The sequence below is a fragment of the Dendrobium catenatum genome, unplaced genomic scaffold, assembly GCF_001605985.2.
Source record: "Dendrobium catenatum unplaced genomic scaffold, ASM160598v2 fragScaff_scaffold_621, whole genome shotgun sequence".
Classification (NCBI taxonomy): domain Eukaryota; kingdom Viridiplantae; phylum Streptophyta; class Magnoliopsida; order Asparagales; family Orchidaceae; genus Dendrobium; species Dendrobium catenatum.
In genome coordinates this window covers 2,985,437-3,011,846 of record NW_021319083.1, presented here as the reverse complement: position 1 = coordinate 3,011,846, position 26,410 = coordinate 2,985,437, and the positions used below count along the sequence as shown (strand labels likewise).

At 36.8% G+C, this 26,410-nt stretch overlaps 1 protein-coding gene across 2 annotated transcripts in view; it reads right to left on the bottom strand.

Annotated features, from left to right (window-relative positions):
* LOC110091804 (translation initiation factor IF3-2, chloroplastic) overlaps nt 1-26,113 on the bottom strand; it is a 35,534-nt gene extending 9,421 nt beyond the window's left edge. Inside the window, exons 1-4 of one of the 2 annotated variants that reach the window (XM_020816055.1) lie at nt 25,644-26,113; nt 24,461-24,500; nt 24,319-24,378; nt 9,633-9,694 (exon numbers count right to left, since the gene is read on the bottom strand). In XM_020816055.1, the coding sequence (XP_020671714.1) occupies nt 9,633-9,694; nt 24,319-24,378; nt 24,461-24,500; nt 25,644-25,903 (422 nt within the window). In that variant the 5' untranslated portion in view covers nt 25,904-26,113. The remainder of the gene's footprint in view (nt 1-9,632; nt 9,695-24,318; nt 24,379-24,460; nt 24,501-25,643) is intronic. The other variant, XM_028695091.1, reaches the window with a different exon arrangement.
* Between the last annotated feature and the right edge of the window lie 297 nt (nt 26,114-26,410).

Genomic DNA, 26,410 nt, shown 5'->3' with positions numbered 1-26,410 from the left:
TGAGCCAAAGGGGACTTCAAGGTATTTTAATATGGGATATAAAGCTAATTTTATAAGCACAACAATAGATGTCAAGACAAAAACAAAAATATTTAAATATTTTAAAATTTTAGGACATCTTATTTGAATGGATAGGATAATCATAATTAAAACTTTTAATCCAGAAATCCCTTCAAAAAATACCTGAAATATATTTTTAACTAGTTTATATACTTTTATAAACTTTAAACATTCCCGCTTGACAAAAAAAAAACAAAATCAGCAACTTGTTGGCAGCTAATTTTGAGCTAAGGCCGACACGTTAGCTCATAAAAGTCCTTTGATCAATTTTTATCAATCAATAATTGTGTGGAATCAACTTAACCTCTTGGAATGGGCTAACGGTCAATTTTGGGGACAAATCGACTAGTAGAATGATTTGTAGAATGATTTGTGAAGACTATATGATTTCGACATGTTGATTCTAGTCCCAAATCTACTGTTGCCAACTTTATGTTTTTACAGTCTAATTAAAAAAAAAAAAAAAAAAGTTGCTCCAATGGTCCCCAAATCAGCACTTTCGAGACAATATCTCAGTAAATCTGGGTCCCCGTTACTTTTAAAACCTTCTTGATAGGAAATACTTGAGTTCGCAAGTAACCCTAAGGGTAATACTTGAGTTCGCAAGCAAACCTATCTCCAATTGGTGAAAAACAGCGAGAATAATACAAAATTTGGGTGAAAACAGCCCAAAACAATATATTGCTGTAGGAAAATCAAAGCAAACAATAAGGAAAACAAGATACAAGAGATCCTCAATTCGAGAGGAGGATCGTCTCTCCCAAATCTCTAGACAATAGAGTCTAGATCCCAAGTCGCCAAGAAACTCTAATTGAGAACAAATCAAAAAATAATCCTTTCCTAAACATCTCCCCCTCTTAATACAAACACTTTCCTAATCTAATCTACCTCCCAAGACCTAGCCGCCCACTCCTTTTGAATTTGAAATCTATTAGGCAAGTTGGGGCCCACCATGTGGGCGGGCAATAGCAAGGGAGCCGCCTACTATAAACCTAAGCCGGCCCTTGGGCCGGCTGGGTCGATTCAGGGTGAACCGGCAGCCTAACACTTCCATAGCTACCATTTGATCATTCTCTCCCATTTTAATTTGAACAAAGCTTTAGATATCTTTTAAATAGAAAACTATAATTTGAATGTGCCACCATTTCTTTAGGTTTTCTATTAAGCTTTTCTTTTTTTTCTTTTTTTTTATTGCTTTTTTTTTATTTGGATCCATTTCATCTCCAAATAAAACCCCAAAAGCTGAAGGAAATAGTTATTGAAATCTTTAATTCTTGAAAACCTTTACTCCCATGCCTTTTCTAACATCTAAGCTTATTTATTCTTCATCGATCACTTTATGTTGCCATTTGCTCAACCTCGCTTAAGGTGTTAATATCAAATAGTTGAGATCATTTGAAGCATAGTTATGCTTTTGAACCTTCTATCTTTACATTTATTTGCACTATAAGAAAATGTCCAATTTCAAACTTTCTTTTTTTGTCATTAGAGCATCCAAAAACCGACGAAACAGATGTCTAACAATAACAACGTTAAAACTGATATAATTTTTGTCAATTATCGATGATAACTCAATATAATTTTACTTGAAATTTTGACGGGAAGCCAATGGAATTGGAATCAATCCATTTATAAAAACAAATGCGATACCTAAGACCTATTTCCTTGTTTTGCTCAGCCATCGCCTTGCCTATCCCTCATTCAACCAAAGTTGTCCACTTGTCCCTCATCATTACTCAAATTTAGTATGTTTCTTTCTCTTTTCTTGATTAGTTTTCATTCATTTCTTTTATACTTTCAAATCCTTTATTGTTTTCTTTAATTTAACTATTTTACATATTTTACTCAAGCACTTGCTACATTTTCTGGATAAAGATTCAAACATTAAACCATAGCCAAATAAAAACAACCTAGTTCAGTGATGTTTTTCTTAGTGCAAATGTTAATATGTTGAAAATAATTTTATGGTGACTTCATATTTGCTCAAATAGTGGGCGAATTTCAGCTTAGGGCTAAATGTTAAATTTGTGATGTATATCTCCCACAAGATATATCACACTTTTGTCAATGCTATTTCGAGTCAAATATACAATAAGATCATGGGTAACTTATAATGATGAAATTAATGTTGATGAGTCAATTTCATAATTTCTCTTAATCTTTGATCAATCAGGTCGCAAGGAAATGTAATGATTGGCATTAAAATAAAACAAATTGGCCATTGCAACATTATTTGTGCAATTGAACTATGATGAGGTTGAATCTTTTTTCTAGTAAGTATATTGATAATTTTTATTATTTAATTTTTATATATGATATGAAATTCTTTTTTTATAGTCGTTTCATAGCTTCAGTAAATAGCAAGCAATTTGATTTAGATAAGAGAATAGAGAATGAATTTTTGCTTGATGTGAAACATGTGAGTAAATAAGAACTGCTTTTGGAAATTAAAAATACTTTGAACTTTAACTTTTCTAATCGTAAACTTATGTTTCACCAAGTTAGATTCTTAGAAATTTCCATTAGAAGTTCAAGTAATAGCAAGCAATTACAAATGAAATTGACAGGATACTTGCAAGTAACAACAAAATAAGAAAGTAAAACTAATGGTAATGAAACAAAAATCCACGGCGTAACAGTGAGAAGTGTTCACCCTGAGTTCCCTCACTCTCGCACTTGAAATTGGGGTTTAGTGGAGAAAGGTTATAAGTAACCCTAGTGATGTCACCACAAGACAAGTGACGCGTAAGGTACTATCCGCCGGAAAGGTAGCCGGAGGAGGGGAAGTTGATGGTCGGCCGACGATTTGTCAATGTTCCGTTGGTCGTTGCTCGTCAATCGTCTCGGCGAGATGATAGAGTATGCGATTTACGTAGCTTTCCACTGAATCCTCGTATTCCCAGTCTGGATCAAAGAAAAGGGTTGCAATATGTTGATTTCTCCTTGAGCGTTGTATGCAAATCCGTGATCGACCTCAAGGTCGGCCATGCACTAATGGTAGATGGGAGGAGGAAGTTTGTCTTCTCATCTTTGCTCTAAACCTCATGAAAGAGTTAGGGTTGCCAAGAGAAACAAGGGGAGAGGAGGGGCAGGCCAAGGAGAGAGAGAGGGGGGTTGTGGATTATGTTAGGTTTAGGTTTGGGTTGGGGAAATCCCAATAAATCTGAAATTAATTTCAGGATTAAGTGGTTTTGGAGGGAATTGAATTTGAAATTGAGTTCAAATTCAATTAGGGTTTAGGGATTAAAGAAGGAAACAAAGGGAGGTGGAATATAGGGGGCCGGCAGCATCTAGAGAGAGGGAAGTGGGTTTTGGGAAGAGAATTAAGAACTTCCTAAATGAGATCCCTAATTTAGGAAAAGGATAATTAAATCAAATCCAATTTAAAATCAAATTGGATTTAGATTTAAAACTTTCCTAATTTAGCTTTTGTTAATTTAGAAAATTATTTGAATTTCAAATTGAGATGACTTATTTTCCAAATTATTTAGGTTATTTTAAGTAAGTGATAATGATGATTGAACTCATCATTAAAGGGGAAAGGAGGGTGTGGCCGGCGGTGGAGCTTGGGGGAAAAGGGTTGGCCGGCGGTTGTGAGGGCTCCACCGGCGGTTAGGGATGGGTAGGGGTTAGGGGTCAAGGGGTTGGATGATGGTGGAAAGGTGGCCGGCGGTTGGGGCAATGGGAGATTGTGGCCAGCAGTTTGGAGATGTGTATGGGGTGGCCGGTGGGGAGAAAGAACAAGGAAAGAAAAAGATAAGCCACGAGTCATGAAATCTTCCAATGACTGGTGGGTATTGCGTTCACCCTCACCTTGGGTTCGCTCTTCTCTCTAGTGCACGCACAAGAGGAAGAAGACAAATATCAAAATTTTATTGAATCATTCATTAACCTCATACAAACAAAAAAGACCTCTATATATAGATCTCAATAATAAAGAAAAGAAGAAAGACACAAATTCCCTCGGGGCTACAATAAGAACTCACTACCCATAGGGGTAAACTAGGAAAACTGAAATGCAAAATAAATAAAACATAAAATACATCAAAAGTAAATACTCTGAATCGTAGCCGTCGATCTACGATTTTGTTGATGGTACACATGTTGAAACCTCTGGCTGATGTCCTCATCATTGCTCTAGTTTAAAAACTATGTAAGTTCTTTTGCAAATTATAATGTGAGTTAATGATATTACATTTTTAGTCATTGCACTTTGTTTGAATATAGGTTCATAATCCCTTTAACAACATTTTAAATTAATATATTCATGCTCTTCCATGGGTCCAATGAGAAATGTTTCGAGATGCGTAACATATTTTTTTCAATGGCTATAAATTTCACACTCAATCATGAGGTGAGAGTAGAAAGGCATCAATTCAGAATCATGTGTGAAAGATAATAACAGTGATGAAGAAAATGAAAATGAATATTATAGGTTATTGAATGAAATAATTTAGTTAAAATGTCCAATAGAGACTTAAAATGATAGCTTTCTTTAATTGCAAATGGTCTGACCCTTCACTTAATTATGGAATGCAAGTGCACAAACAATATAACATTTTGCAACTCTATGTACTTGAAAATATTCAAAGTTCAATCCTTTTATAATAGCGCAAGAAGCAACATAACTTTTGCATGCACCACACCCGGATAGACAAAGATAAATTAGATCAGTTGTAAAATTTCAAGACTAAACTAAAAAAACGGGTTAGCAAAAACACTCCATAGATGCTTCCTTTCAATAAGAAGATATGACATATGCATAACACATTATTGATAATGATCCAGTATTAAATTTACTAGGCATTTAAGGTGATCATGAAGAGAATGATGAAAACTAATGATGCAATAGAAGATAAAAGTATTAAAAAACAATCATTTTTCTGATGACACACTGGAAATTGAACATCAATTATATGAAAATGATACTAAATGATTGAATTTTTTATGTTATTTAATTAGTTATTATTCAGAAAATCTCATTTACGTATTTTGCATTTGCAATAATTAAAATGCCTACGATACGAATCCATTTATGTAGAATTCTTCTGGAAAGAATACTAAATGATTAGGCATGAAAAAATTAATGTCCACCACTTCCCATTCCGAACTCTACAAGAGAGATACTCTCTCGTACCACCACATCAACCTCTTCAGTACCCCACCACTTCACATTAACTTGTTCCCCACTTCCACCGACTGCCACAGCAGCATATTCTCCTCAAGTCTTCAATCCTCCACCAAAAAAGCTCAACAAACTACCCCATATACTGCTTATGCGCCACCACCACCATATACTAAGTCATCCACAGATGACTCCTACCTCAACACTACCACCATATTATTATCCAGGTTATTACCCATACCCTCTCCTCATCAAACACCAAGTGCTGGTTCATCCACCCATGCGCATCATATAGCAAGCCAACACATACATATACACAGGCATTTGCATAGACTAAAAATGAAAGACATGATGACCTTTATACAACCATAGGGTGGGATGTAAGCGTCAAATATTTTTTTTATTCAATTACATTATATATGATTATAAATATAAAATCATTACTAATTGATTAGTAGGTTTCATTCCCTTAAGGTTCCCATTCATCAAATTATTGAGATAATTCAAGATAGTTCTGATGTATCATACAAATCATAAGTCTTGAGAGGATGACCTTTTCCAGACCAACTTCTCATGAGGCTTAAGAGTGCTGACGACAGCTTGGAGTCGATGTCTAAGAGCAACTACACCAAGTTGTCAAACTTGGCAATAAGCTTATTCAATTGGGTATGAATCTTTAAAACAACTTTAGAATATTCATTAACATTGAGTCTTTAAAACATCTCTTGAAGATTCATTAATGAGAAAAAGATCAACATGTGTGACAACCGGTTCTTCCGACCGGTTCAACTGAACCGGCCGGCCCACCCTTTATAATCCCGCGAACAGAAGGATCGCGTAACAGAACTGTTCGCGCGAACAGAGAAGGGCGGATGGTCGGGCTTCACGCGAGAGCGAGGTAGGTTTCTTCTTTCTCCAATTTTAGCAAATGATTACCTTCTAGGATAAGAAATAACGATTCCTTTTCATTCTTATCGTTATCAGAGAGTTATTTTGGTACTCTAAAATTAAATTTAATAAATAATTTAATTAAAAATTAATCAAAATACTTCATAATTTAACACCATTAATTCCAAAAATTAATATTATGATAAAAAACGTCCCTTTCTAAGGAGTTGAGGGACCTAATTGTCCCTCAAAAGAGTTGGGGGCCATTTAAGTCCCTCACAAAGAGTTGAGGGAGCATTTTAATCCTTTTCTCGTTTAATAATATTAAATTGAGTTTCCTCAACCATATTAGAATGTCAAGGCTCCATTGGATCTCTAGGTACTCCTTTCCTTGCCCATGTCATGTCAATCAAATAATCAAATAATGTGCATCAATGATTTATAAAAAGATCAATGGGCGAATATAAAGGAGAGGAGAAGAGATAGGAGGATGAGGCGGAAGCACTTTATTCTTCCATTTGGGACCCTTTAGGGAAATAAAGATCCCTAAGAATAAATTAGATATTTGAAGAGTATCATCCCTAACTTATAGGTAGAAAAGAGAGAATATCAAAATGTTCTCTAGAGATCGAAAGTTCTTAACAACCAATGTGATGTGGTCAAATAAATGGAAAACATGTCATCCATTAATTGGGAGCCCTTATGATGTAGAACAAAGGGGAGTGGTTAATAAATTTCCCTAAGTGGATGTCCAATTGGGGCATTAATTAATTTAGGAGGGAGAGAAAGAGATGGGGGCCAGCCAAAGGAGGGGAGAGAAGTGTCTATGATCAATGAATGTAGGAAGAAGTGTTTAGATTCGATGAATATAAGAATTTTGAATTGATACCCAATCAATTTCATATTTAATCATTCCTTGATTGAAGGAAGACTTTCCAAAATTAAACTAAAGAAGTTAGAAAAGAATTTTGAAATTTCAAATTCATTTGAATTTGAATTCAAAATTTTACCAAAATTAAAAACGACTTAATTTAGGAAAGAATAAATTTAGGAGGGAAAATGAGGGGAGGCTAAAGCCGATGGCTACGAGGAGTGGGTAGGGTTTAGGTTGGGCGGCGATTTTTGGAGGGAAATTCAATTTTAGAATTTTGAATTTGAAATGGGAGGGATCAATTTCAAAATGCTGAAATTAATTTAGCCATAGAGCTGGGAGTAATTGGTGGGATTGGTGGGCTTAATTAGGGGAGCATTAATGGGCCTCTTAATTAGGTGATTTAAAGTTTGCCAAGTGGAAAATCTTAAATTAGGAAGGAGTATTTAAATCAAATCATATTGGAATTTGAAAAAAAGTTTGATTGGAATACTTTCCTAAAATAAGATAACTAATTTAGGAAAGAATTTGAAATTTAAATTCAAAAGCTTTCCAAAATTAGAATAAATCCAAAGAGGAAAGAAGGAAACTATGATGTGAGGGCAAAGGAAAGTGGTGGCTTGGTGGAGAAGGTGGCGGTTTGGTGGGATTTTAGGGTGGATATGGGGAGGAGACCGGCGGTTGGAATAAGGGGAGGGTAGTGGCTGATGGTTGAAAAGGAAAGGGGGTGAGTGGTCGGTGGTGGAGAAGAAGAAGAGAGGTAAAAAGACGACAACTAGGGGAAGATTTAGCCTGCGGTTAAAGGAGGAGGTGAGGAATTAGAGAAAGAAAATAAACCGCGAGTCTAGGACTCTTCCAAAAACTAACGGGTATTGCGTTGCTCTTCACCAAGGGACTTCAACCATGAGTCCGGACACATCTTGCGGCTGGTGGGTATTTCATTGCACTCACATAGGGACTTCCACTCTCCTAAGAACTCTCATCGCTCTCAAGAACAAAGTGTAGAAATATTTTTTTATTAATTCATCATCTCTCTAATACAAGAGCAAGGAACTCTATATATAGGCCGCCTTAAAAGAAACTAAAAGACAACTTTTCCCTTAGGCTTACATAAGATAAGACCCTTAAGTAAGGATAAAAATGGAAACTGCATAATTAAATTAAAAAATATAATTAATAAACTAAGATAAAATGGAGGGATCTAAGCCATCGATCTTCGTCTCTTCCTTTGATTAAAGTCCACCGTAGGATGTCCACATCACCTTAATTATAAGAGATGTTGTAATCAACTGGATATGTGTTGCTTGGTGATGAGGGGAAGCACAATGCCTGGATCATAGATTTTATTAGAGCAGTTATTGTTTACCTCAATCTTCTTCTAAACGACCTCAAAGTAGCTCCACTAGAAATGAGATGAGTCAAGCTGAATAGTGACATTGCATGGCTACAATATCGACTCAACTGCGCAATGCTCTTTGGTGACTATTCTAAATGACTTGATTAGCATTGAGCTGAGGAACAATGTGACTAAGTCATTCAAGTAAACCCTTAGAAGAATAGATTGTTGCCCATATTACAGACGGGATCCTAAATGATTAGCTTTATATCTAAGGCACATAGGCTGAAACTGAGTAAACTTTGCAAGGTAGCTTGGTCTTATTGTGGACACATTTAATGATGTGATGTGTCAAGTGAGCAGATCAATGGCCCATAAAACCTAAAGATTCTAGAATGAGACCGAGATAAGGGGAAGCTGATGGCTCCTTAGAGAGAGATGAGATTCATATGGGGGGTGGAAATGAAGGCATTCCTATTTCAAAATATACTACACAGTTTTTTTTTAATTAAAGTAGCAATAGTATATCAAGTATATAATAATTGCATAAAAAGTGAATAAAATCGTAACAAGCATAAAATCAACTGGCCTCCCATTTAGAAGATATAAAAATCTTCTATAGTTTTTTTAACTTCTATTTGATGGATCTAGCCTTCAATCTTCAAAATAAGATAAAGCAAATGTCTTATTTCTTTACTAACTGGGATCTAATCCAGATTTTTAATCAAAAGAAGCAAAAGTAGGAAGTCCTAGGTGATAGCTGACTTATAACGGCCGCTATAGCAAGTCTCAAGATCAACACAAAGTTGAGTTTCCCTATATCTAAAGTCAATAATTTTTAGTCATCCGATCTTTTGATCTTTACATGATCTAAATTTCAAAACATGAACATTGCATTTTCATGACTTGATCATTAAACCTAACCATTCAATCATAAAATGATGACCAATGTTCTCAAGATCTGATCACCCGATCAACCGATCAAATGAAGTGATCTTTGCATTCATTTTATTATGCTTTGTTTAAATGTTTGAAACTAAATGTGGGCTTAAAAATCTAACTGAAGATACCTGGTTTCATGTTTTTTAATAAGTTCTTGCAAGGGCATCTTCAATATTAAGAAGACCCTCAATAAGCACATTATTTACATGAAGGGGTTTTTTTTACTATTGGATTGAGTGATTGAGCAAAATAAACAAAAGCAGAAAATGGAGCTTAGAATCTCAAATCAAAGGGTACAGATTTTAGCAAGCTGCAAGGTTATTAAAAGTTTAATTGATCACTTTCTTTCAAGCCAAACAACATAAAACACAGCCTCAAAAGAAAAATGACAATAATCAAGTGTCACGCACTTGTAGTCAGGACTTTCAAACAGTCTGAGCACTGGAGGATCTGCATCAGAGGATAGTATTGCCTGTAATAGAAAGAAGAAAGAGTCATCAGATTACACCTTCAAAATTCTTACACTGCATAAGCTATATGATCAATAATTGAAAACAATAATAGGTAAATTAATTTATCATCCAATCCCATAAATTTCATGTACTTAATCATGATTTCCGTCAGAAAAAGTGTACAAATGTCAACATGACACAAACGCTGTACGGGAAAAAAAGTAGTGTAAATTTTAGTTGGTTTCAGTGCAATTTAACAAACTGCAGTCTTTTGATGACCCGGTTAGAAAAATAAATATATTAGATTTGACTTATGTTAAAAAAGGTGTTTGCTCAAGAAAAACGACGCTTTGGCATGAATCCTGTTTTGCAGACTTAGGATTCCATTCTCCTTAAGGCAAATTGTATTTAACCAGATTTCCCCTGAGGGTAGTATCAAAGTTTCTGGATCCTTACTTCAGATGAGCGCAAGCCCTCATAGTTAATTACCCCTCTTAATACATAAGAGAGAACTCTCGATTAAAGATGAACAATTTTAGGTGTTTTAGTGATGTAGAACGAAAAAATTCTTTGCTAGGGAAGATGGAAGAATTTGGGAATTCTCATATTTTCTTCTCAAAATCTGAGAGAAATCTCAGATTTTGTGCTTGGGAGATATCCAACAGTGGAAGAAAAAACGTTTGGGACTTGTGTGGGGAATAAAGGAGAAAGATTGGATTGGGTAGAGAGAAGAGGGGGCGGGTGAGAGAGGGATGAACGGGATTTCCAATTAAGAATAATGAATTTTGGAAGAGTTTAATGAGGGGGATGCATGGGTGCGAGTTTCGGCCAGGAGAATCTCAGCTTTTTGAAAATATTTCCAAAGGAACAAGTTGTAGTTCTGGACAGATTTCACAAGCAATTAAGAAGGAGATGGGGAGGTGGCAGATGGAGTGGGGCGGTGGAATTATTTCCTAAATCCTTTGTTTGGTTTTAGGAAAGTAATTAGAGTAGACAAAGGAGGGAGACGGTCCAGCAAAGCACAATTTCAGCTATGTGAGAGTTACAGGATTGAAGAGGGATATTAGTAATTAATTAGAGATATGGATGGATGTCAGGAAACGGACCAGAGAAAATTTATTGAAAATTGCTTCCAATAGTGGAGGTTGGGAGAATAGGAAATAAATCCTAATTATTCCCTATGGGGGCCGGTGGCAATGAGGGTGAATGGGGCAATTAATGAGGGGATTAATGCTCATAGATTTGAACTTAGGAGTTATGAAAGGGAGCCAATAAATCGGATTTTGAATTTAAATTTCAATTGAATGGAATTAAGCACTTCCCAAAAATGGCAGACTTAATTAGGAAAGAAATTTGAATTCCAAATTGTAAACAATTTGAATTTCAAATTAAGCCCTAATGTCATGCACCCCAAATTAGGAAATCCAAGGAGAGAGGGGAAAGGATGAGGCCGGCGGCTAGGGAGCCATGGCCGGCGGTTTGGAGGAATTTATGGATGGGTGGCCGGTGGCTTTTGGTGAGCTCAGTATGGAGCTTGGATCGTGAAGTTGAGGGAGGAAGAAAAGATGACAAAACAAACAATGATAGAAGATAAAACGAAAGATGCAAAGAGAAAACCACGAACCCGGCCGTCTCGAAGGTTGGTGGGTGATCCGTTGCCCTTCTCCAAGGGACTTCATATCACGAGCACGGACCCATCCTGCGGCTGGTGAAGATTTCGATTCCTCCCCATGGGAATCTCACTCTCGTCCTCTCTCAAGAAGAACACAAGTGTGGAAAACAATTTTTCATATCAATCAACCATCATATTACAATAGCTTAAGGCCCTATATATAGGTCATAACATGAGAAAATAAGAAAATTACAAAAATGCCCCTTGGGCCATAACATTCAAATAAACTAAACTAGGGTAAAAACAGGAAATAACATGAAATAATAGCTAAAATTCATAAAATAAATTTTAAATAACAATTTAAATTAGAGCCGTCGATTTACGACGCCTCCTGTGATAGATGCGCCAGATCTTCGTGCCGATGTCCGCATCATTTAGTCTCATTTGTGGGGGATGAAGAAAAACTTAATCAAGATCCCATGGTTCAGTCACCCCGGGAATATCATAGATTTCAGTCTACCAACACTAGTGATCATTGATCATAGTATCCAGGGAATCTGATTAGCAGTCATGGGTTGCCTCCTCTGAGGAATCCCTCGTAAACTGAAGTGGTTAGATATGGGTTAAAACTTTAAAATATGGTTTGGGGTTTACATCTATTAGTTTCAGATACATTACTTCATTTAGAAGTTATCTGGTTAATTGAATTTGTTCTGGGCATACAACTTCCGTTGGAAGTAGCCCAGTTTATTTAAGAAGTGGGTCTTACGGTTTTCATTGAAAGTAGCCTAATAGGTTTAGTTTAATTCAAAAGTGAGTCTTACAGCTTTCATTGAAAGTAGCCAATAGATTTGGTTGAGAGCTTAGTACTTCTCTTAGAAGTCTCTCAAATAACAAGTCTTACAGCTCCTTTGAAAGATGTCTAATTGTTTTAGTAGGTCTTATGGCTTTTGTATTTAGAAGTAGCCTAAATGTTTGAGTTTGGGTTGAGACTTTTGGCTTTTATTGAAAGTAGAATGACTGTTTTAGAAGTGAGTCTTACGGCTTTCATTGAAAGTAACCCGATTGTTTTAGATGTGGGTCTTACGGCTTTCATTGAAATTAGTCGGGTTGTTTTAGAAGCAGATCTTACGGCTTTCATTGAAAGTAGCCTGGGATTTAAAAAGCGACACTTACTGCTCATTGAAAGTAGCTTGTATGTTTAAATTTGGGTTGGGACTTACGACTCTCATTGAAAGTTATTCGCAGCTATAAATTTTAATCCGGGACTTAGAGCTTCATTTAGAAGTTGCCCGAGCATTTAAATTTGAGTGGGGTTTATAGCTTTCGTTGAAAGTTCCCCGTAGGTTTGAATTTTTAGTCTGGGGCTTACGGCTTTGTTTAGAAGTTGCCAAAGATTTGAATTTGGGTTAAAACTTATGGCTTTCATTGAAAGTTGCATGTAGGTTTGAATTTTTAGTCAGTGGCTTACGGCTTCATTTGGAAGCTGCTCAAAGGTTTGAATTTCGGTCGAGACTTACGGCTTTCATTGAAAGTTCCCCGAAGGTTTGAATTTTAATCCGGGACTTACGGCTTCATTTAGAAGTTTCCTGGAGGTTTGAATTTAGGTCAAAACTTATGGCTTTCATTAAAAGTTGCCCGGAGGTTTGTTTGCTTCATCACTTCTAATAGAAGTTTCCCAAACGGCAAGTCTTACAACTTCCATTAGAAGATATCTGGTTGTTTTGGATAGATTTATGTCTTCTGTATTTAGAAGTAGCCTGAATGTGGGTCTTACAACCTAACTTTATAAGTTAAATGGCTCGTAGGTTTGTTTGGACAGATCTTATCACTTCCCTTAGAAGTTGCCTAATTGTTTGAATTTAGGTTGGGTAGATTGTATTGTAGGTACTTTAGCTTGCAGTTGTTTACTAATCTAACACTAGACTTTAGTTTTCAGTTTTTTACTAGCCCGACACTAGTGTTTCTATTACGGTAGCTTCTTTTTCTACTTCAATAGTGGTCTTAGTTTGCAATGGTTTCTTTTCCTTACACTACAGTTTTGTTTCCAGTCCTAATTCTTTTTCTTACACTGCAGTTTAGTTTTCAATACTTGTCTTTTCTTTTCTTGCACTATAGTTTTATTACTAGTACTGATCACTGTCTGCTTTTTCATTTGCAGGAGTTTGTGCTGCTTTGAGCTTGCCTGGGAGCTTTGGAGTTTGCACAGGAGCTATGCTTTTGGAGAGTTTATTTTTGTGTTGTCTGAGAGTTTTGGAGAGTTGTTTTGTTTGAGAGTTTGGTTTTAATGTTTAACTTGTATTTAGAATTGATTAGTAGAAAACACTGCTTTTTTTTAGACTTTGATTAATTAAATATGTGATTTTAACCAGAGTGGCTCTCTCCATATTTTACTCCAATGTAATTAATTAACCCATTTTAATTTCTGAATTTGTTTAATTGATTGATTAATAAATTGCTCAATTATTTTAGATTTTTTAATTTATTTTAAAATAAATTAATTAATTATTAAATGAGCAAAAATTCAATTTAAAATTAATTGATTAATTATTTTAATTAATTAAAAGAACTTTAAATTTTAAATAGTTTTAAATTAATTGATTAATTAACTTATATAATTTCAAATTTAGTTAATCAATTAATTAAATTTTATTTATATTTGAAATTACAGTAACTAAAATCGCTCTAAATTTTCAATCAATTAAATGATTTCAATTAATTAATTTTATTTAATCAATTAATTTCAATTCATTAATTAATTTCAATTAATTACTTAATTGAATTAATCAAATTAAGTTCAAATTAATCGCTCCACAACTTTTTCAAAAATTTGGTAGTCTCCTGAAGTGATTTCAGCAGCGTCCAAGCATTCCCTCCCGTTGATTTCTTTTAGGTCAGATCTAAGATCGATGGCGTGAGGTCTTCGTTTTGAAATCGTTTCAGCCGGATCTAAGATCAATAGCATGAAGGCTTAAATTAAATTTCTTTTCGGCCATATCTAAGATCGACGACACGAGATCTTCATTTTGAAATCGTCCATGCTGGATCAAAGATCGACGATCAACGGCACTACTCTTCCTCAAATCCATATATGTTTAATGCTGGCATAAAGGCTTTATTAAATTACAGCAATATATTTAAATTAATACAATCAGTTGAAGCATTTAATCATGAGCAGTAGAGGCCAGGCTAGAAGTTGGAACCGGCTCTGAGTCTATATGTAAAGTAAATACAAGAATGCAAGTGGAATAGGTTTCGAAGTTTTGAACGCACAGGTGGGGGTCTTGGATCGAACAAAAGGGGCTGCTGGTTGGTTAAGCGTTCACGTATAAGAGGCCTGGATGGGCACTCGATCGGAGGATTGTGTAAGCACGTATGGGAGACGCAGGGGGTCTCGCAAGAGGCCGTTAGGTTCCGGCGTGTGGAGACGGGCTCGGTTCGAATGTGGGACTAGGAGCGAACGGTCAAAATCGGACAGGGTCTTAGGTCGGCTGCTTATGCGAAATCGAATAGGTGGATCGGGCTTGGGTGTCACAATTGGAGATTCAGGAGCGGGATGTTGCGAGCAGACCAAGGGCTTCGGCTTCCTGTTCTGCATGTGGTACAAAAAGACAAGTGAGGGAGAAGGGAAGTTGCTTAAGTTCGAATGAAAGGGAAAGAGCAGGCTCAAGGGAGTTCTGTGCTGTGTGAGGAAGTTACAAGAGCGAAGGGTTGTGTAGTTTAGAAAGATCATGCGATGTAGGACCGGTAGAGGCAGGTGTGTTGCTTCATGAAGTTGCTCGAATTTTGCAATTTCATATATATTTTTTAGTGAACAAAGGTAGAGGCATGAAGAGTTATACATAAGAAAGGGGTTAATAATGCGTATATTCAAGTCATTAAGGATATGTATACACATGAGCTGTTACTTGTGTTCAAACACAAGGTGGTTTGACAAAGTATTTTCCTATTTTAGTTGGATAACATCAAGGATCAGCCTTAAGCCCATATCTTTTTGCATTAGTCATGGATGTTCTCACTAGACATTTGCAAGAGGTTGTACTTTGGTATATGATTTTTGCTGATGATATTCTTCTTGTTGATAAGTCTAGATAGGGAGTTAAAGGTAAACTTGAATTATGGAGGTAAACTTGAATTATGGAGGTCAACCTTAGAGTCTAAAGGCTTCCATTTGAGCGGATCTAAAACTGAATATATGGAGTGTAATTTTAGTAATAATAGATTTAGTGGGGGATTGTGACTTTGGGCGATCAAGTCATTAATAAGAGTATACGTTATAGATATATTGGATCTATTATTCAGAGTGATGGTGAAATAGATGGGGATATTATTAGTAGAATTCAAGTTGGATGGTTGAAGTGGAGGAATGTATCGGGCTTGTTATGTAATAGAAAAGTCACTCTCAAACTTAAGGAAAAATTCTATAAGATGGTAGTGAGACCTGCAATGCTTTAAGGTGCAAAATGTTGTCCATTAAAAGAGAAGCATAGTATTAAGTTAAGTGTTGCAAAGATGAGGATACTCAAGTGGATGAGTGGTTTTACTCTTAAAGACAAGATACGAAATAAGCATATACGTGAAAAGGTTGGAGTAGCTCCAATTCTTCGGTCATCCAGAGGTGTATATTCCAATTCTGCCTGGATCCGATATTATTAGTCATATCGTATCGACCTTTTCGGGCAGATTCATTCGCAAGAACCAATGTCGTATTTAGAGAGAGTCGCCTTAGATGATTTGGTCGCATAAAACGACAGCCTTCCGATGACCCGGTTAGAAAAGTAGATGTATTAGATTTGACTTAAATTAAGAAAGATAGAGATAGACCTAAAAAGACTTTGTTAGAAAATATTAGAAATGACATCTCTTTATTAGATTTAAATGATTATTTGATCCTTAACAGGACATAATGGAGAAAAAGAATTCATGTAGCCGACCCCACAGTGTGATAAAGGCTTGTTGTTGTTGTTGAACAAAAGGTAGAGGTACACCTAAAAAAACTTGGTTAAAAAAATATTAAAAATGACCTTTCTTTATTAGATTTAAATAAGAATTTAACTCTTAACATGATACAATGGAGAAAAAGGATTCATGTAGCCGACCCCACATAGTGGGATAAAGGCTTGATGTTGTTTAGGGGTGTCAAAAGTTGACACGACCCGAAACCCGACCCGGACCCGACCTGGAAAAATTCGGGTTCGGGTCAACCCATTTGTAAAACAGGTCGAGTCCAGGTTTGAATTTTTTACCCGTTTAAAAAATATGTCGGGTTCAAGTTGACCCGAACACTCGAAGTTAACTCGGCTAACTGACGAGGCGAGTCGCTAACCCGCATCCCTGGCTCCCTGTTGATCCAGTTGCGGCCTCCCATTCAAACTTGTTGGGCTAAGTGTCTCGTAAAGCTCGCTGAGGATGACGTAACTGGATCTGCCCTCCGTTGTTGATCTAGTTACGGCTGCAGGTTGCTCATTCGGACACAGTGACTCAGTATCTGCAGCGTCCTGCACAAATCCTGCCGGACCAGCGGACCTGCTCACCTGTCCTCCGTTCTCCTCATTGAAACCAAATCCGAGCTCTCCCAATAACTACCAGATTCCAAAAATCTCCACTCTCCTACTTATCCCATTTCTACATTTGCTAACTGCAAGCAGTTCTGCTCATTTCCATTCCTTTCATTCCATTCAAAGCTAAGATTTTTAACTCCCTATGGCTTTCCAATTCGCCAGACGTCTTCTTTGACACCGACAGGCCGACGAAGACGGATCCTCGCCCACTGCCGAAGGCAACGTATCTTGAACTGTAGTCCATATTTTAAGGTTTAGCTTCTCCATGCTAACGCAGCTGTTGTAGGACGAAAGAGGAAGCGACAGACGTAGCTCCTTGCAGCTGGTGAAGGAGCCAGCGAGGCAGTGGAGAGAAGTGTTCTGGCATACCGCGAACGCGACCCTCTAAGCGGCCTCACAGCAAGTGCTCGACCTCACCCCGCACGCGGCCTCACGGCTCACGAAACTTGCTCGTTTTTAATCAAAACGGGTCCGCGGATCGGGTCAACCCATGAACCCGGTAACCTGTCCGGGTCGAGTCCGGGTTGATATTCCTTACCCGTTTACACAAACGAGTCAGGTTAGGGTCAACCCGTTTAAACCCGGGTCAATCCGGGTTCGACCCGAACCCGTCCCGCAGACCAGTTTTGACACCCCTAATATTGTTGTTGTTGTCGTCGTCGTCGTAGTTTCAATTTAACATTTAATTCACAAATATGTGCCACTTCATTCAGCAATTTATATTGAGATTTAATTCCGGACTCCCACGAATTCAGTTAAGATTAACTACTCCATACTAAAACAAGCAGCATAAGATAAAGGCATGTTAGGATTTTATCTATATAAGATTATCCATAGACAACTTGCCGCTGTAATTTATTAGACCATTAAAAAATCTTGAAACATTGTTCTCTCTAAAACCAACATGTTATGACCATACTTCTTAAAGATAAAATGATACATAAATGTAATAGGTTTAAATAGTCTGGATTATTATATAGAAGAAAGGGCATATAGGTGAAGAAATACTTTTAGAGCTAAGGCTCAGTTTTTAAAATGTAGAAGTGCCTTAAGAGTACTAATGTGATAATAAAATATTATCAGGATTTAAAAAATAAATTTTAAAATTGCAACTAGGTCAACAATGTAATATAGATTTGAGTGTTATGCAATAATAAGTAATTGAGATATGAGTTAGGCATGACAAAAATGAGAAAGTTAAAATAGATGCATGAAAAAAAAAATAGAATGAACAGATTAAAAACTATTTATAAAAGTGGGGTTATGTGTGGCTTCAATTGAAGGCAAGGTAGCCAAGAATAAACTTTGGTAGCTTGGGCATGTGCAAAGAAGGATAAAAAGATGAACTACCAAGACAGAAAAACAAACAAATGTTTTAAGGATTATAATGTCAAAGGTAACATGGATAGAAATTGAGCAAAAATATTTGCACAAAATATGTTTAATACCTCATGCAACACCAAGAAGTGACAAATGAAAAATGAGTATTTATAAGCTGAGCCCAAATAGATGGGATAACGTAATGAAGATGTTATAATCTAGAGCATTAAATCATAATAAAATATCACCAATCACCAACTTTAATAATCATAATTAGAATAAAATGAATAAGGAAATCTTATATGTGGTTTGAAAAGCAATTAAAATGTCAACCATACCACTGCATTAAGAGATTGGTTAATTTGTTGCACTTGATACAAAAGTATCATTGCAATAAATAAGAGAGCGATTAAATTTATTATACTAGAAGAAAAATCTCATGCACAATCATCAGCAGAACCAAAGAAAAGAAAGGTGAGCTAAAAAGGAATTGAACTATTAAATTCCAAATGACAATAATCTTGATAGAATTTGTTGCACTTGATACAAAAGTATCATTGCAATAAGAGAGCGATTAAATTTATTCTACTTGAAGAAAAATCTCATGCACAATCATCAGCAGAACCAAGGAAAAGAAAGGTGAGCTAAAAAGGAATTGAACTATTAAATTCCAAATGACAATAATCTGTTAGACCGGCCCAGGATGGGCCGGCTGGACCGGTCCAACAGGGACCGGTCCACTTTTACTCCAGGCGAATGTGGGCAAAGTGGCTACCTTGGGCTGAATATTGGCACAATACGTCGTACTATTCTGCCTCTCAGATGACCCCATTTAGAGTGCTGTATGGAAGGGATCCCCCACACTTAGTGCACTACGGGAAAGGAAGTACACCGGTCTCGATAGTTGAGCAGTACCTGGAGGAAAGGGACAGGGTGTTGGAAGAATTAAAGAAGCATCTGATGAGGGCCCAACAGATCATGAAGAAGCAGGCAGATTCACACAGGAGAGACATGCAGTTTGAAGTGGGAGAGAAGGTATTCCTAAAACTACGACCCTACAGGCAAAAGACAGTAGCGAGAAGAAGGAATGAGAAATTGGCACCAAGATATTTTGGTCCCTACGAAGTGTTGGACAAGATCGGAGCAGTGGCGTATCGTCTAAAGTTGCCCTCTTCTGCTACCAGCCTACCATACACCCGGTGTTCCATGTGTCTCAGCTGAGGAGAGCATTAGGGGAACAGGTAGCTAGTACAGAGCTACCAGCATCTTTGACAGAGGAGTTAGAGGTGGTCATGGAACCTATGGAGCTGCAAGGATTGAGGATTGATAAAAAAGGAAACAATGAGGTATTGATTAAATGGAAGAATCTTCCGGATTACGAAGCCACTTGGGAGCCTTATGAAATTGTGAAGCAACAGTTCCCCGATTTTCACCTTGAGGACAAGGTGAGATTTTGGGAGGGGAGTACTGTTAGACCGGCCCAGGATGGGCCGGCTGGACCGGTCCAACAGGGACCGGTCCACTTTTACTCCAGGCGGAAGCATGGCTGGGCGGAACCCCCTTTGGGCCCCACTTGTGCTTAATGCGATTTTGGGAGGGAAATTTTGAATTGAAAGGCTATTTTAGGTATTTTGTAATTGTCCTTTGTCTTTAATTAGGAGAGATGATGAGAATTAGGGGGCATCTTGAATTTGAATTATTTTGAGATCTAGGGTTTGGTGTTCTTGGGCTCTTGGCTTTGCCGGAGATCGTTGGAGAGTTGTTCTTCCTCTTGAATTGAAGAACAAAGTGTATCTTTGCTGTTTTCTTTGGTTTCTATTGAAATACAAGCATTTACTTGTGTTTTTCTTCCCGGTTTCCCTATTTCCTGCTGTATTTCTGCTGTTTTGCTGCTGTGAACAGCAGTTTGCTGCTGTAATTTTTACTGGTTTGGGTTAGGATTACTTGAGAACTCAAGTATTTCCTATCATAATCCTGATAGATTTTTAAAAGAGCTGCTGAAAATCAATGAAAGAAAAAGAAGTGTTTAGGCTTAGAAAAAAGAACCATAACAAGAAGCAAGAGAAATCAGAGTGGAGAAATGCACAGCAACGGGTGCATCAGCTCTGGAAAAACAGAGAATGGAAGAAATCATGGAATTCATGAAGACATAAGCAATGCAGAAAAGGATGAAAAATATGAATTTAAGGTGTCATTCTTCGTGCAGTTGGTCTTCCTTCCTAGTGCAAAGCAATGACAATCAGCAGCTTATGAAATGCACAAATTTTTAGTGCAATTTCTTATGTAGCACAAATCTTACCTATTTATAGAAACACTACTCTTTTACCTTCATTTGTCAAATTCTCACTCAAATGTCAAAATTCACAACAAAACTCCAATTAATATTTTTCACTTTTGTTAGATTCTCAAAATTTGATAGTGGCACGTGCAATTACACTAGTTCCGTTGTTCATTTTTTGAGATGGGTATTAGATTTGTAAATATACATAATTTCAATGGCATGCGCATAGTTACCTCTTTTTTTCATTTAGTAAATAGGGGTGAGGGAAGAGTTTCAAGTAAGATTATTGCTTCTTCCTATCATTCTACGACAAGTCAACCTAAAGCAATTTCCCTTCCCATTTTTTCTTTCATTCTTTATATTTAAGTTGAACCCACACTTTTTCCTAGTCTAATCATTATTTGATCTACTTTGTTTGCACAACTACAGCATACATAAGTGAAACAAGGAACCTATGTTCATGGCTTTTGTAGATCAATAAAGAGGCTAAGGAGATGCCAAACTGTAAGAGATGCGGGAGTATTTTGGATGATGCAAGGATGCATGCCAATGTATATGTCACTAATTACCTTTTTTTCTAGAATGGATATTTGCATGATAAAATCAATCTAAGAAATGAATAGTTGTAATCAAAAGGTAAATGATTAAATGTACAATGTAAGCAAGCCTTGGGAAGCATAATTAACATCAATGATTAAATGTACAATGTCACTAATGATTTATTTGAAGTTTCAATGACTCATTTAAAAACACATGCAATGATTAACTGATGTGGACATCCGACCACAGAAAGTTTATCAGAGAAGGAACCAAAGATCGACGGCCACGATTAGGCCACTTTATTTTTTATCTATTATTTGTATTTGATTTATTTATGTATCTTTTCCGTTTTTACCCTCACTTGAGAGAGTAGGTTTATTTGACCCCAGTGGGTACTTTTGTCTTTAGAAATGTTATTGTATTTAGGATATTTAAAGCCCCTTTACCCTCCTTTGATAGGATGATAAATATTATGAAGATAATTTCCCGCACTTGTCTCATGGTGAGTTCTAAGAGTTCTTGTGAGAATTCTTGGAGTTTGAAGTCCCTAGGCGAGGACAAAATAGTACCCACCAGCCACATGAAGCGTCTGGGCTCGTGGTTTGTCTCCACCGCCAACTCTTCCTCTTTTCCTCTCCTTCCCTTGCTCGGCCGGCCCATCCTCCCAAATCCCTCCACCAAGCCGCTAATCAAACGCCCCTCCTCCCCCTTTTCTCTCCTTGGCCGAAACCCCCACCCCCTCTTTTTTTTCTTTCTTGGCCAAGAAACCCCACCAACCCTCTCCAAATCGCCGGCTCCACCTCCCCACTTAGTCGCCAGCCATCATCCCTCCACTTGACTCCAAATTCCAAAACCTAGTACTCAATACATTCTTAATTTAACTCATTGTAAATTTGGAAATTCAAATCTCATATTTAAATCAAATTTGAATTTGAAACTCTTTCCCTAAAATATGATGAGTTATAATAGGAAATCCCACCAATCATACCAATTTGAATTTAAATAGATCCTTACCATAATTTCTCTTTCTCTAATTATTATTCTGGAATTGGCAAGTCTTTAATACCCAAATCCAATCTCCCCCACTCATGCAAGACGCCGGCCCCACCCTCTTCCCCTTCCCTCATTTGAAGCTTGCCTTAACACCTCTTTCCTTTACTAATAATATATGTTTGGTAAGCTCCTAAATTCCCTAAATCAATTCCCCCAATTCAAGCTAGCCGCCGGCCCCACTTTCCCTCCCCTTTCCACTCTTTTTTTTTCTTTCTAGTTATTCCTCACCCCATGGTTGCTCCTAACGTTGCTACTCCAGGATTTTGGCCCCTCAAAACTACTGTCCAAATTTCCTGAACATTCTGATTTGCTGTCCAGAGATTCCAGCGAGAGTTAGCTTGTTGTCCCGCTGTCCAGACCCTTCTAGTGTGTTGTCCAGAACTTTCCAGTTTGTTGTCCAGAGTTTTCAGCACGAGTTAACTTGTTGTCCAGATTTCCATAACTTGTTAGATTGCTGCCTACACTTTCTGAAGGTGCTAGATTGTTGTTCGGACTTGAGAGAAGAAGTCAAATTGCTGTCCTTCTTTTAAAAACAGCCGCCAACACTACAGACGTTGCTTCGTATCTTTTACTTTGTGGGTAAACTCTCTTCCTTCCTCACTCCTTTTAATCCTCCCTCAATCATGGCATCGTTTAACCATGAAGATCTATCCGCATAGCCCAAATTAAGAGTGTAAATGAGTGGATCCTTATAATGACTATTCTAATTATTAAATTAGGGGTTCTCTTTGAAAGCCCCACGTTAGCACGATCTAAATTGATGTGACTATTTTATGATCCTAATATTTTCTTATGTAATTGATTGTCTAAGCTTAATCACTATCTTGTTGACTTAAGACTTTGCTAAGAAATGCGAGAAGATTAATTAATTGCAAAGCTCAACTCATGTATGCGTAATTTGCTAATCAATTGCATTTGCCTATGCACATAGTCCTACATCATTAGCTTTGAAGTTTTTTGCCCAAAATCATTATCCAACTATGTTGATTGGCTCATTCCACTTGGGTGGGTGCTAGAAGAGGTGTTAAACATATTTTGTGTACTTTTTTTGCATAACCTCAAGCCATATTAACATTGATGCACGCCTTCCCATTCTAATTCTTCCACACTAGTTATATACTCAGCTTATTAGTGCATCTTCAATCCTCCATTATATATGTTCTAATCCTTCCATTCAATCTCATTGATCTAATTGTCCCATTAATACATTCAATTCTTACATTTATCCTTCCAAATTTCACTGCGCAAACATCTTAACATTTTTATTCATACCTCACTCAAATTGGTTAGCATTGTCTTTTCTTCCATACAACTTTGAGTCATTACAGCATGAGTCTAATAATAATTTGATGAAATGTCTTTAAATTTCCATTATATCACTCATCCTATATCCTCTTTGACTCTTAAAAGTCTCATCTATATTCATCTTTTTTATACAATGGACCCAAAGTACTTGTTAAATCATTTTTTAGATATTCAACTCAATTTAATTTAAGCGAATTAATTAATTTAATTCCAACTCAATTTTTGGCCCAAGACTCCATTTAATCAATTCAAATTCGCTCACTTTTTTTAAGAAATAATTCGATTTGATTAAATTGAATCAATAAATTCTATTTAATAAAAATTATTTGTTCAATTTGGCCTTCAGTTCCTAAATCGAGTCAAATTGAATTTAATCTAGCCAAAATGAGTCAAATTAAACTCAATGAGTTAAATTGAACTTAATCAAGTTAAATTAAACTTAATCAAGTCATGTTGCGTCAAATAACCACACCAAAATCAAACTTCCAAATAACTTGCATTGGTTCTCCTCAACCGTCCAAAGACCAATCCTAATGAATCAAGAGACTAGAAACAAATAGGGTAGAGCAGCCGAGCACATGCTGTCCAAATTGCACTTTTTCCCAGAAGCTCCTAGGGTCATAGATGCCTTCAGCTATCAAGGTTAAGGGGAATTGCTCCCAACCATTCTCCTATAATAGATTAGGGTACAATCGACTTTATGGCTTCTTATATAAATAGCTAGGAGAAATCAGGAGGTAGAGAGCTTTTTTTAGGGATTCCTGTTCATTTGAAACCAAACCAATGAGAGGAAGATGTTGGACTAAAGAGTCTTCAATTTTTAGAAAAAAAAAAAAGGAAAGCAGTGACTAGTTCTCATAAGTTAAGCGGGTATACCCAATCCTCCTTTTCTCATAATTGAAGTAGATATTAGGTAAGCATTTCAGATGCACAACAACCTATGAATTTGCAGCCTACTTTACTGGTGCGTACCAATATAAGCTCAGCATCCTCAGCTATACGAATTGCTTCACCTTTTGAAACTATGCCAACCTAGAATAAATTGTGAAGCAAAAGAAGACTGCTTTAAATTGCAATTGCCAAATAGAAACAGAAGCAAAAGAGAAAAACTAACCATATTCTGCTGCTCATCTAATAGCCTTACAGAAGGTGACCTGGAGCAAGAAAGTTTATATTACTGAAGCAAAAAAACATGGAAGTGAAATGTTTTGATTAAGATATATAACTAATCAACAATTCTTCAGAACAGTTCTCTCGGCATGTGTCATAATGGAAACAAAACAAAATTGCGTATTCTGATCACTTACATCATATTTTACCAGCATCATTTTAACTTGGCGCACCTTAGTCTTCCCAAAAATAACTGTCTTCTAAAAGAACCTAAATTTAAAAGGTGAAGATTTAAAGTTCTTTGATTTACAAATGAACCTTGTGAATCACTCAACTTTTTTCTGATTTGTTATCATAACAGTTCTGGTAAATTGTATGAAGATCTATAATATAAAGGGTTGTTCCCTATTGATCTAAGTTCAACAAAATCTTTTTAAATTGGGACCCAGTATTACATAAATCCTCCTTATAAAGTACCTAAAGTGTTACTAGATGGATTCTAACCCTGTCAAATCCAAGCGACAAAATCTCAACCCCCTATCTTTTTAATTATCCAAAACATCACACTAGCACTGCCAAATTACGACCCTCTAATTGTTCAATCTTTCTCCTTTCCTCTCAACCTAACCCCTCCTATTCATATTTGGGGTGGGCATGGTTGGGAAATCAACATTCCAACCTTTCTTTTGTCACCTCTGTCATTTTTTATGTTCTCTCTTCTTTTTCTGACTCCCATAATCACCATCAAAAGCGTGATGAAATGTTAGAGAATGATAGGCTATAACTCTTATGACGACCTACCTTCACACGCTTATCCTCAACAAAGTTAGCATTCTTAGTTACTTACATGTGAAATTCTGCCCCTCATGTAATTCTAGCACGTTAATCAACATCTTGAAATCGCCATTTAGGCGATGCTGAAATTCCAATATTTGTTGAATCTTTTAATCATCCCAGATTACTATCCTATCTCAGCTCCACCTATCAAGCAATCCCCTGGCCATTACCATCTCCAAAATTTAAAGATTCTAAACCCAGACAAAGACATAATAGCCAAGATTTCTGAATAGCCCACCCAGCTCACCCAATGAGTTTTCAATCATAATGCTTGAACACAAACTACTAATGCCAAGCAAATTTTGAAATTTTGAAGTCAAATAACGCATCAAGTCGGAGAGAGAACTAACTGAATCCTGTCAAGATCGAGGGCCTGATCATAATCGGAATCCACGAAGCGGGATTTTCCTGAACTCCTCCTGGGGACGCCAGCAGGCCTGGGCTTATAACCGCCGCTGCCGAACCGCGCCACTAGCCATCCTCCTCGGGGAACTTTACATAAACGGAGACGAGAGGGCGGCTTAAATAAGGATTTCCCCAGCGGACAACCAGCAGGAACGCAGGTCAGCTTGGAGGGTGGAGTGAAGCACAGACCGGCGACTCCGGCCATGTATGGATTGAGAAAATTCGAAAAAGCGATTTCAGAAACAAAGAAGAAGAAGAAGAAGAAGAAGAAGAAGAAGAGAGAAGAGAAGAGAAGTTATTGAATGTTACAGCACTTATATTTTCTGCTGCTAGAGATAATCCGAAGTAGAAAAGAGAAAGCAGAATCGATTAGGAGCCATTAGAGCGGAAACCACAGCATTGGCTCAGAGCGAGAGGACACTTTTGTAAGTTTAAGCTTGATGGGTACCTAATTAAGGCTTCATTTGGAATAATTTTCTTACTATTTTTTAAAATAATTTTTTTAGTATAAATTTTTAATTCAAAAAAAATTTACTAAAAAACTGTTTTAAAAAACTATAAGAAAACTATCACAAATGAAACTTAAATGCTAGCTCAAGCACCACCACTTTGAAGTTGTAGGTATCCATCTCTTTGAAAATGAGAGAGCAAAGGAAGATAGTACCAATCAAGAAGTAAAACTCAACTTCACGAGAAGCCGAAGTAGAATTAA